Source organism: Festucalex cinctus, chromosome 8 (assembly GCF_051991245.1).
Source record: "Festucalex cinctus isolate MCC-2025b chromosome 8, RoL_Fcin_1.0, whole genome shotgun sequence".
NCBI lineage: Eukaryota > Metazoa > Chordata > Actinopteri > Syngnathiformes > Syngnathidae > Festucalex > Festucalex cinctus.
In genome coordinates this window covers 17009815-17021697 of record NC_135418.1, presented here as the reverse complement: position 1 = coordinate 17021697, position 11883 = coordinate 17009815, and the positions used below count along the sequence as shown (strand labels likewise).

The 11883-nt window shown below is 38.0% G+C and overlaps 2 protein-coding genes and 1 non-coding gene across 5 annotated transcripts; 2 read left to right on the top strand and 1 right to left on the bottom strand.

The window, feature by feature from the left end:
- Positions 1-254: 254 nt before the first annotated feature.
- On the top strand, positions 255-7541 carry adipor1a (adiponectin receptor 1a). Of its 2 annotated transcripts, none has more exons than XM_077530237.1 (8): positions 255-380; positions 1575-1791; positions 1859-1975; positions 2326-2497; positions 3756-3942; positions 4195-4382; positions 4516-4709; positions 5826-7541. In XM_077530237.1, exons 2-8 carry the CDS (start codon positions 1645-1647, stop codon positions 5952-5954), a joined length of 1134 nt encoding a protein of 377 aa, XP_077386363.1. In that variant the 5' UTR covers positions 255-380; positions 1575-1644; the 3' UTR covers positions 5955-7541. The 2 variants fall into 2 exon arrangements, with proteins under 2 accessions (XP_077386363.1, XP_077386362.1); XM_077530236.1 differs by having other exon boundaries at positions 266-481.
- Positions 7542-7649: 108 nt separating this feature from the next.
- Positions 7650-7722, bottom strand: trnaa-agc (transfer RNA alanine (anticodon AGC)). The gene has a single exon. It is a non-coding gene; the product is annotated as a tRNA-Ala (tRNA).
- A 243-nt stretch (positions 7723-7965) lies between these two features.
- rabif (RAB interacting factor) lies at positions 7966-11617 on the top strand. Of its 2 annotated transcripts, XM_077530790.1 has the most exons (4): positions 7966-8069; positions 8432-8577; positions 9063-9220; positions 11177-11617. In XM_077530790.1, exons 3-4 carry the CDS (start codon positions 9077-9079, stop codon positions 11423-11425), a joined length of 393 nt encoding a protein of 130 aa, XP_077386916.1. In that variant the 5' UTR covers positions 7966-8069; positions 8432-8577; positions 9063-9076; the 3' UTR covers positions 11426-11617. The 2 variants fall into 2 exon arrangements, with proteins under 2 accessions (XP_077386916.1, XP_077386914.1); XM_077530788.1 differs by having other exon boundaries at positions 7973-8577.
- The last annotated feature ends 266 nt before the right edge of the window (positions 11618-11883 follow it).

The window sequence follows — 11883 nt, the reverse complement described above, 5'->3', positions numbered from 1 at the left end:
GCTTAGCTTTTTAGTAAACTGCGGTCACACTGCAAGTAGCCTACACGAGTAAAGTGAGGAGGGGGGATAATTCATTCAATTATGTATGTAGTACATTTGTAACATTTTCTTTTGTGGTGTGACGTATGGGTTTTTTTTCTAATATGCGTTGTCTCATAAAAGGCTGGGAAATTGAGTCACTCCTTATAGTAACTGTCGCTTTTATTTTGAAGTGTATGGCCACAGAGCTACTACTTTTGTTTTGAAGGGTATGGATTAACTATGCGGAAGAGACAGCAACTTCCGGAAAGGATTGTGTTTTGTTTTTTGGATTAATAATTCACCTTCCCGGTTTGGAGACTACATTGTCAGTTAAACTGCGTGCCTTAAGTGCAATTGCGGTGGGGAAAAATGTATTTTGCTTGTCTCTGACGAGTTTAACAATTGTCTCGAATTAAACACCAAACTGTCTTTCTGTTTGCCAGCTCAGCGCTAGCTTAAGGTAACGTTAGCGACATGAAATATGGGCGCTCTGTCATCACACAATTGTTTGAACTACTCCTGCAAAAATTGCGATTTGCTCCGTGTCATGTAGAGTAAGCGGTCAAAGGGCGTTAAATTAACCAAACTGTCGGTGTTTTCAATTTGTTGTTTACGTTTTGCTTTGTTTCGGTACTGTATTGGGTCTGACGCTTTGCTAAGTCACATCCGTTGTTTGTCTGCCCGCCAGCGTTTGCAGTGCTTCTCCCAGCTTGGACGTTCTGTTGTCATTTCGGATTGGACCCATAACCGCAATTGTGAAAGATGAACCGAACTCATTCAGTCACATTTTTACATTCAGGCGGAATCGTGAATTACAATCCTTGTTAAAAAAAAAATGTGTCATGGGTTGGTAAACCTAATTAATCGACAATTTGTTTTGCGTTGTTGACAATGTTGGAATTTTACATGTGCTGTTAGACTGTTTTATATGGCAACCATGAAATGCTGTTCTGATACTGTTCTTGAGCATTTCAGTGCAAAAAACTGAATTACTGAATCATATCGATAAGTTAATGGGCCCCATATGAGTTACAGTAATATGCGGCACAGTATAGTAGTTGACGTTGCATGGCATCACACTTGCTTCAATACGACGCATGCTATAATGTGGTCGAGGAAGATGATTTTTCCGAAACTTATATTCTCAAATTAACTGTCAACGGACTGTTCAGACGTGGCTGGTTTGCTTTTGTAGAAAAAGGGCGACAATTAGGTGACACATTTTTACGTTTTTATAATTTTACAAAACTACATGTAACACTAAGGGCAACTACTGAATTGTATTACATAAAATGCAACATTTCTATCAGTGTCTCTGTTGTTTCATAGATGTGTTGTAGTAAATGACCCATTTTCACTTAAATAATTGCTGGAAAAAATAGTATTTATTTGCAACAACTAGGCTGTAATACATTTGTAAATGTAAACACTTTAGCCACAGTATATTTTGTTTGTGTGCATTTAACTGTTTTCTCTGTGTGCGTTTGCTCACAATGTCTGAGAAGTGTAAAATATCTCACAAGAACATTGAAGTTTGAACTGTATTTTTTCAGGAGGAAATTAAAGTGTACACATTGAAGTAAGAATACAGGGACTGAGAGTGGGTCATCAGGCAGTCTCCCTATGTCAGGCCGAAACGGGTCTGCAAGTGATGCAGACTGCCGGATCTCAGAGGACTGCCATGTCCCGGATGTAGAACTAATGGAGTTAGGGCCGCTGTTGGAGGAGGGAGGGGTTCGCCCGCCGGCCTCCAATGGTGTCCATCCAGAGGTATGAGGTTTTTTTTCCCAAAATGAGAAAATTATTCTGCTCAGCTTCAATAATCCTCTCTTTAAAGGGAGCAGCTATGCTTGCGGATGAAGAGGATGATGATGATGATGAGGTGGGAGAAGTTCTGACCTTACCATTGCAGGCGCACCACGCCATGGAGAAGATGGAAGAGTTTGTACACAAAGTAAGTGTGGCGTTCCGTTTGCAGTTGCACCCTGAACAAACATTTACTAAACTCAAGTCAAGTGAAGTCAGTTTATTTATATAGTGCTTCAAGTCAAAATTGAATGCACTATAAAGCAGTAGGATGTGATTTCTGAGTGTTAGATTGATTTCTCCCAGCTATCATTGAAGAAAGATGATAAACGTTATGATTAAATATAGTGGGCAAAAAAAAAAGAAATGTGTAGCAAAAAATATTTCAGAAGCACTGCCTTGACTTTCCTTACAATTTGTCACTTCTCACAGTGTTAATGAATTTGCACATCTATTAGTGAATTATTATTATTATTATTATAAAAAAAAAAAAATCAGGTTTGGGAGGGGCGCTGGAGAGTCATTCCCTTCCACGTCCTGCCAGAGTGGCTTAAGGACAACGATTACCTCCTGCATGGACATCGCCCCCCCATGCCTTCATTCCGGGCCTGCTTTGGAAGCATCTTCCGAATTCACACCGAGACCGGAAACATTTGGACTCATCTGTTAGGTCAGAATGCAATCACGTGTAATTTTTTAATTGATATTAAGGGTGTCAAAATTAGTGCGTTAATTTAAAGTTCCTTTAACGCCACAAATTTTTGTTTAACTTGTGATGAATGACCACCCCTTACTACTTATTTACGTACTTGTGTAAAGCCAGTGCTGGGGGAATTCCAGTCACAATGCAGCACACACGTCCACGTCAGAATTTAGCAGTAAAAAATTTTATAATAATGCATATATTTGTGGAGAATGGGGTCAAGTTGTATTTTACAATTTTAAAAATGTGTAGAATTTCACAAGTTACTTCATGTTATAGATTTGATGGCTCCTAATGTGAAAAAAGAAAAATGTACTCAGCTGTCACTGTCTTACAAATGTATGTATGCCATCTAGTGGCAGAAAAACGGCCTCAACACCATCGCACTCATATTTTTTTACAGTACAATACATCTTAGGGCTGCACGATATTGGAAGATCATGTGATATAGTTGCTGAATATAGCGACATCAATATTTTTTGCGTTATTTAACATGTACCTAAAGAAATGACATTTCAATTCTCTCATGAAATTATTGCATTTTATTCATGCATCAAAATAAGAAAATGCAGTATATTCTTAGTTAATTAATTGTAACTACCTCTCGATAATGTTCAACATTTTAGTTAGTGGCTGACTGGTCAAATTCAGATAAAAGCATAAAATTCCATATCAACGCTTTCTTAAAGTAATCGCCTAAGTAATTTTTTTTTTCAGGAAACACAAAAAATGTAACCATTTGCATCATGAGGAGATGATTCAGGCTAAAAAAAATTGTGCAAAAAAAACGACTTCAACAGTTATTTTAAGAGGGTGACGATACGAAACTTATTGCATGTCTTTGCGATACGCATTTTGCATGGAGCAATATCGCGACATCGATATTTTTTTCAATTTATTGTGCAGCCCTAATACATCTTATTAATTTTAACTCAATTTTAGGATTATGAAATTATTGTATTAATGACTATGAAAACTTGGGAAAAAAAATGTACATTTTATTGTACATTTAGAACAGATAAAATTTGAGATTAATTGTGGTTAGCTATTGAAGTTGCGATTTAAAAAATAAAAATCGCCTGATACCCTCTTTTTTTTTTTTTTTCCCTTGCTTACCTTTTATGTTCCGAGTGTATTTCTCATGGATACACATTCACACTGTCAAAATATTTGTTTTACACGTGAGCAACAGAGAACATTGCCAAACTGCTTTGGTCTCCCTCAGGGCTGATTTTATTCCTGTGTCTGGGCACGTTAACCATGTTGCGACCCAACATCCATTTCATGGCCCCGCTTCAAGAGAAAGTGGTGTTTGGGATGTTCTTCCTGGGAGCTGTGCTCTGCCTCAGTTTCTCCTGGCTTTTTCATACCGTCTACTGCCACTCCGAGAAAGTGTCTCGCACCTTCTCCAAGTAAGCGCATTTCATAAATAGCTTCTTCGCATTTCAGTTCTTTGTTAAAAATAAGATTGAAAATATTGAATCTGTATGCACCACCAACTGTGCTACGACCATGGAAAAGATGACTGAACTCCACGGCACTGCAATCAACAAGCACAATAATAAACATATTGTCAAAGCTGATTCATATCTGTTAGAGGCAGAATTAGTGCACAGCTTGTGTATTGAAAAGGGATCTAATTAATCTTTGATCTGTCCCTTCAGGCTTGACTACTCAGGCATCGCGCTCCTCATCATGGGTTCCTTCGTGCCCTGGCTGTACTACTCCTTCTATTGTTCTCCTCAGCCGCGACTTATCTACCTCACCATTGTTTGTGTACTTGGCATCGCCGCCATTGTAGTGGCCCAATGGGACCGATTCTCCACACCTCGACACAGACCCACAAGAGCAGGTGATAGCATCACGCAATTTGGTGCAGAAATAATTACGTTGTTCCTAATTTCTAAAGTTGTCTTCCAAGTGAAGTGTCCAGTGTGTATTTACAAGGTTGCAGTGAATTGAATTGCGATTTTGGCCTGTCTTAGGCGTGTTTATGGGTCTGGGACTTAGCGGCATTGTTCCCACCATGCACTTCACCATTGAGGAGGGCTTCGTTAAGGCCACCACCGTTGGCCAGATGGGTTGGTTCTACCTGATGGGGGCCATGTATATCACTGGTGCTGGTCTGTATGCAGCCAGGATCCCTGAACGCTATTTTCCTGGCAAGTGTGACATATGGGTAAGTATTTACATTTTTTGTCCCCACAATACAGTGGTGCACTTGAAAAAACGTTTTTTGAGATAAGACCCATTGTTTTGTTTGTCTTTTTACTTTGACTTGTAAGCTAAAATTTGAGATATGAGTACAGTATGGTGGCGGCGAATTCAGTTCTGCTCAATTCATAAGAACCAGTTGAGCATGTTTAACAAGTCTTCAAAAAAAAAAAATAAGAAGAAGCTTGAAGGTGTTTATTGGCACTCCAAATTACAGTTAATTCAAACTAAACATTAAACTAACACTTTGTGTATTAATAACAAACCACATAACTCATGTCCATTTTTTTTCTCTTTTTCTTTTTTTTTCCCCCTTATACATTTATATGTTTTTGTAATGAAACTGAATGCAGGCACATCCCAAATACATAAAAATGTTTAAAAAAAAATCACACACACATAGCAGCGACGATATGCTAGCATTAGCATAATGCCACATGGTAGCAATATTTATTTATTTATTTATTTTTTAGTCGTCACTAAGCCACGCCCCGTAAAGGGACACATGAACAAAAGAATACTGCAATGCGTGTATGTGTGGGACTTTCAGCTAAATTACACTTAATAAAACCAGTTTATATTCCTACATTGTATTCATTTTTTATTTTGAATTCAAACATTATTTGTTTTTTTTGTATTTATATTTATAGGAATACAGCTAATGATTAAATAAAGTCTCAAAATAATTGGTCATTTATCAAAATAATTATCAATTAATCTGATAATCGATGTCATAAATTGAATAATTGTTGCACCTGTAATATTTTATAATGCGGCGCTATTTTCGTTCTTAAAAACTTGTAACAAAAAATGTAGGCTCTTTTGGGAGAGCTGGAACAGATGAATGGCATTTCAGTTCATTTTAATGGGGAACGTAATATTTAAGTTAATTGGGTTATAAGACTGGAAAACATGATAAGGGAAACAATCGTAACAATTCAACCCTGAAACACGATTCCAGCATCTTCAATAATTTACAATTCTGTGATGCAGCTATGTGGTGTTAAATTGCAAATCGGTGAACGGACCTTTTCAGGTGAGAGCAAAATTATATTTTCGCCCCATTTCTCCCTCCTTCCAGTTCCACTCCCATCAAATTTTTCATGTTCTGGTCGTGGCGGCAGCATCCATCCATTTCTACGGCGTTTCTAACCTGCAGGCGTTCCGCTACGGCCTGGAGGGAGGATGCACAGATGACACTCTACTCTGAGAGGCCTAACTGTGACTTGTTTTCTTAATAGCCCCCGCAAACGCCACATGCACACACAAAAACACAGTACAAATGCTGCTGGGCGTCACTTATTGTTCGTTACTTTATTTCTCATTTGCTCACATGGTGTGAGGGGCTTTTGTGGGTTTTGTTTTATTTCTGCTATGGCTTCTTTTTGCTCCAATAAAGTAGCATTAACTAGCCAACGAGCGCCTGAGGGGAGTGGTCAACCGTCACTACTTTGTCAATAATGAAACTTGAAATTTGCATCTAAAGTAAGATGAGTCTCATGAAAGCCGTACCTCCCTCAAGTTGATGGTCACTAACCTGTTGGCCTGTGTCTTATCAGTGGCAAAGGGTCAGAAGAGTATTATTTAAAAAAAAAAAAAAAAAAAAAAAAAAAAAAAAAAAAAAAAAAAGTGCTGTAGCAGTGGGAACACATTGTAAACCAATCATTTCTCTCCCACTTTGTGTCTGTCCAGGCTTGAGGATGAATGTACAGTCGAAATATTTGAAATGCAGAACAATCCAGGTCAATGTAGATACGAAGGGGTGTCCATGCATTTGTATGAATATGAAATGTTACTGTGTAAGGATGTGGCCAGATATCAACTATGCTAACAATTATTGTTCAACTGTTGGTTGAAATGTGGTGTGCAGTACTACCACAAAGAGTGTTAAGACTCTAAAAGATAAGATAATGCACCAAAATCTCGTTAAAGTCTTGAAAGAAACACTGTTTTAGTGCTCTCATTTGTTCAGATTTTCATGCATAGTGATATTGAATATTAGATTTGCCTGACATTTGAACCGAAAAGTGTACATTATGCCATTTCCTATATTATTTTAATTTTGTAAGTTTTGTTTTTTTCCATTTTATACATTCCTTTAGCTGAGAAAAGGCCCCCAAACCAACTTGTTTCACGTCAGCGAAAACATTTTGTGCGAAAAGACTGAAAATATGTAAATGTCAAGAAGTTCCCTGCCATTATTTTCCAGGCAATACATCCTTTCGTAATGTGTAGACTTAGGTCCCAGGCTACGCACAATGTACAGATCTGGAAGGGCCAAGTTTTGTTTTTGTCAGTTGCGAGCTTCCTTTTGTGTTAGAGATCAGATGCAATCTGAGGTGTGAATAGCAAATGCACCTCCTGTGTATTCTTCAATTCAAGACTTTTAATTAATTAACAGATGGGGTTTAAAATGTTACGTGTGATTGGTACAAAACTTTAGTATTCCTGTGCCTTAGGCCAATGGAAATGTTTTAAATAAAATGGCCTATACGAAAAGTCAAGGGATCCGCAATGATTTCCAGATGTAGACTCATCTTGATTTCCTTGCCATATACAATCAAATCATTAAACTACAACCCCATGGACAGGTTGTATCAACTGCTGTTTAAGACTACTTTTTCTAGATCAACTTATTCAAGCTTTATTACAGACTAAAAATATGTATTCTTGACTATGTGTTATGTCCTGTGTAGAAAGTGAGAAATCATACATTTCATTGAAATGTAGACATGACTATTTATTAATCGTAATCTTGGGGGAAAATACTGTAATAAATTTTTTTTCCACATGTAAAGGGGTGTCCTGCTTTTGTATTGTGTCGACTAAATACTTGCATACGGAATCCAATTATTTCATTATATTTTGTTATATAAGTTTTTAAATCTATAATAAATTAAAAACTTGGAGGATGCGGGTATCGATCCCGCTACCTCTCGCATGCTAAGCGAGCGCTCTCCCATCTGAGCTAATCCCCCTTCATACACTGTGAAGCTGAAATACAAAAAGAGTAACCTAATCCATTCACGACGCGCTGTGAGCAAAAGAAAGTCCAAGTAGCCAATCAGCGAACGACATCATCTGTAGGTCCAATCACATCGCGATGTGAGCTAAAGTTAGACCAAAAAATCAGCCATTCAGCGCACGACCTCATTTGTTGGACCAATCCTATCGCAATTTGAGCTAACCCACTTCTGGACGCTCAAGAAATGTACAAGTTTAGTCTTTTACGTTCGTCTTGGATCTTTCTTTTCTGTCGGGAAATTGTGAAGAATGAACAGAGGTTTAAAAACGTACTCCGATTAGCGTACTCCGATTTGCGATGGTGTGTGTGTGTGTGTATGTGTTTCGTTTTTTTTTTTTTTTGTTAGCCATATTTATGCTTTACTATGTGTTATGTCCTATGTAGAAAGTGAGAAATCATACATTTCATTGAAATGTAGACAGGACTATTTATTAATCGTAATCTTGGGGGAAAATACTGTATTTTTTTCCACATATAAAAAGGGGTGTCCTGCTTTTGTGCTGTTTTGTATTGTGTCCACTAAGTACTTGCATATGGAATCCAATTATTTGAATATATTTTGTTTTATAAGTAAATCTCTATATGATACATTTTTTAAAATCTATAATAAATGAAAAAACTTGTTGGATGCGGGTATCGATCTTGTGCTGAACTCACTACAGCGTTCCCGGAAATGACAACGAATCGAAGTTTTTTCTCATCGAGCCCGTTTAGTGAGTGGACCGTAGAGCCCAAGACCAGCCAGAATGCATTGCTTGCTTTAGGTCAATCTGTCGATTCTTCACGACGTCCTCGGTAATTTACTTCGGTACGTATTAATTGTATATCTTAAAGAATATTTTGAGGATGATGCACTTTTGTATTATTACTTGGTCATACAGTTAGCATACGCTGTGTAATTCGAGGGAACGAATTCAAAGTTACACCGGAATTGGTTTAAAAACAGTGGTGCGTTCTATTGTTTTGTATCGTTATTGTTATTGTAAGTGCTCATGTTTTAGAGGATGTAAACATTAAAATTAAAACATTCAGGTTCGTAAATGATCAGAACGCTAGTCATTGCTTCCAGTTGTTTCCGTCATCTTTAACTCCAGAATGTATACTACCACGCCTCACTATTGCTTTAATTTGGTTTAAAGTTTAAACTTTAAACCAATAACAATGTAGCGTATTGTGAGTAGTGCAGGAGGACTAAATAAATCTCCCGACTTCATTTGTGCGAGTTCAGTGTATGTATGGTGCAAATGAATGTTCTTGTCAAGTTGTCATGTGAACTGTTCTTGTCCGAGTTAGATTTAGACCTTGAGATGGACCACAATGCACAGAACAATGACGGCGTTGACCGGTCCGACCTGGTTTCCGAGGACGGGAAGAACAGCAAATCTGTTCTATGCCAACGATGCGGATCCAAGGTGCTCTCCCCGGGAATGGCTGTATTCGCAGAGAAAGAGGTAACCTGGTATACTTTTGCGTTACATGCTTTAGGACCAGCCTTTGGAGTTTAAGCACACCACATTAGCCTATATGTCTGAAGCAGTTACATCAATCATTCACTTTTGTTTGCACTTACATTTAGGAAACAGATTGGCACATTGCCCTGTGATTGGCTGGCAACCAGTTCAGGGTGTACCCCGCCTACAGCCCGAAGCCAGCTGGGATAGGCTCCAGCACCCCCATGACCCTTGTGAGAAGCAAGCGGTTAAGAAAATGGATGGATGGATGGATGGATGGATGGATGGACGGACTGGCACATTAAGATAAAAAAAAAACAAAAAAACATTTTGCTAAGTTGATGACAGGAACCAGCACAGTGACTTGGTGTTTACCACATTTACCTCACAGTTCTGAGGGTAGTCGTGGTTAAAATTTCATCTCTGGGCCTTCCTGTGTGGAGTTTGTATATTCTCCCATGATTGCATTGTTTTTTTCCCAGTTCTCCCACATGCATTTAAGGTTAACCGGTGACTCCAAAAAGGCTGAATCATTGCTTGTATACAATATATGTGATCTGCAACTAACTGGTAAGCATCCTATGGATCTTGCACAAAATCAGCTGGGATATAGATTTCAACCATGGCTCTAATGAGGATAGAAAATGCATGGATGGATCATCATGGATGGGAAACAGAAGAATTAACACGACAATAATATATAGTAAGGTGTTTGCATTTATTTATTTAGTTAGTTAGTTGTCCAAGTACTTATATTTATAAAACAGACATCCTATTCGGAATAACTGGGTAACAGAGAAGTATAAAATGTCGTGGAAAAAAATAATAATTTCTGAAAAACATGTAAACTGTACCAACCTACAAAATTACTCAACTATTTATAAAGCACTTTAAAACTTTAAAACAAGAGCTGTATATAGGAGTCCCGTTTAGAAAACCGTGTAATGTCTTATGCCACCATTTGAGTTATTGTTCTGACAATGATAAAATGACCATTTATATCGATATTTGTATAGGGGGAAATAGTCGTGAAAGAAATGTTGCTTTTGCAGTTAGACCATTTTAAAATTATGTAATTCTTGCAGAAAAGCGGAGAGAATACCAACAGCATGACACAAAGACATTTCAAACTGTGTTCTGATTTACTTCTTTACAGTTGGAGTTGTACAAATGTTGTAACGAAGAGAGTTTAAGAATTTTCCGAAGTAAGTCTTAATGTCATTATAGCCGGAGGACTTGAAATTTATGTGTATTTGATAGTTATCAGCTGCACTGATGGTGGTTATTCCCAACCATGGCACATCATCCTGAGCATGGATAAAAAATAAAAAAAAAATGGATGGGTTGTGTCATGAAAGACATCTGGCATTTAAAAAAAAAAAAAAATGTCTTAAATAAATCACATCACTGACTTCAGTAGTGACCCATTATGGTGCATCTTGACAGTCACAAGTGTTTAGTATTTATGGGATGAAGCTGGGTCGGGAACTCTGAGCTCTTCGACAAAAGCTTCTCACACTTCAGCTTGTAGTCCTCAAATAAGAACCTAACAATCACACTATAGTCAAAGCATCACTTAAGGCCATCTGTCCTTATTTATGACGTTGAACAACTCTGAGGGAACTTTGTTATTGAGTGGAAAGAGCTCGGTAAAATTTGGGTGAAATAGCGGTCGTAGGTAGAGAACACAATGGCGCAACACAGCTAACATCTCAATCCTTAGATACATGAAAAGGTCTTCAGTGGCCAAGTCAGCAGAGCTTGGTTTTCACTTAGGAAGGACGAAAGTGAAGGCAGTGAGAACCCTCTCCACGTAAGAAAAAATGTCTCTGTCATTAGTCATTTTGCGAAGTCATTGCTACATTTTCACAAATCTGTGCATTTCCCATAATGCTCTATTAAGTTTCAAGGATCATCATGTGTTGATTGAGGCTGTATTTTTCATTTTCATTTCAGCTCATCCTACCATCCATGCGTAAAAAGAGCAGCCTCAGCGCCACGGAGGGCTCAGTGGACAGGGACACACTGACTGCCCACTGGTTAGTGGGGGACATGTTTGATTTTGAAAACGTGGGCTTCACCAATGATGTCGGGAGGATCAAGTATCTCATCTGCGCAGACTGTGAGATCGGACCGATCGGCTGGCACTGTTTGGATGATAAGATAGGTTACTATGTTGCAATAGACCGAGTGAACCATGCCTAGTTTCGAATCATAATCAAACACTGAAGAAATTGTAAAATTCATTTTGTGTATGTGCTTGGCTGGCTTTATTGTGAACGTTGACCCTTAAAAACACACATTGGATTCATACTGTACATGTCACTACTGTTTTCATATCTCACACAGACAAATTTATCATTGTAATCTATATATTAAACTTTCCCAAGTTTAAAATTGTGTCTGGTGAATATTTAATCTACAGTTTTTGCTGTATTTGGTCAAATGTTACTCTTGTAGACTAAGAGCAAATTTTAATCATGAAAGAAAAACCTCCATTGTTTGTTGTTTAGGGTGTAAGTAAGCTCATATACCACTTGGGGTCGTCATTGACACACGTACATTTCTGGTCGTCGTTTCCGTTTGCTTTCATGAACTGATACAGTTGGAACTTGTAGTAATTTGGTTGCTGTGACGCTGTCAATCAAACGGATATTCTACGC

Bases quoted from the DNA above. Each gene is read 5' to 3' on its own strand.
- adipor1a (XM_077530237.1), top strand. From the start codon at position 1,645: ATGTCAGGCCGAAACGGGTCTGCAAGTGATGCAGACTGCCGGATCTCA. The intron at 1,792-1,858 runs GTATGAGGTTTT...CTCTCTTTAAAG, and splicing joins CCAATGGTGTCCATCCAGAG to GGAGCAGCTATGCTTGCGGA. The intron at 2,498-3,755 runs GTCAGAATGCAA...GGTCTCCCTCAG, and splicing joins CATTTGGACTCATCTGTTAG to GGCTGATTTTATTCCTGTGT.
- rabif (XM_077530790.1), top strand. From the start codon at position 9,077: ATGGACCACAATGCACAGAACAATGACGGCGTTGACCGGTCCGACCTG. The intron at 9,221-11,176 runs GTAACCTGGTAT...TTTTCATTTCAG, and splicing joins CTGTATTCGCAGAGAAAGAG to CTCATCCTACCATCCATGCG.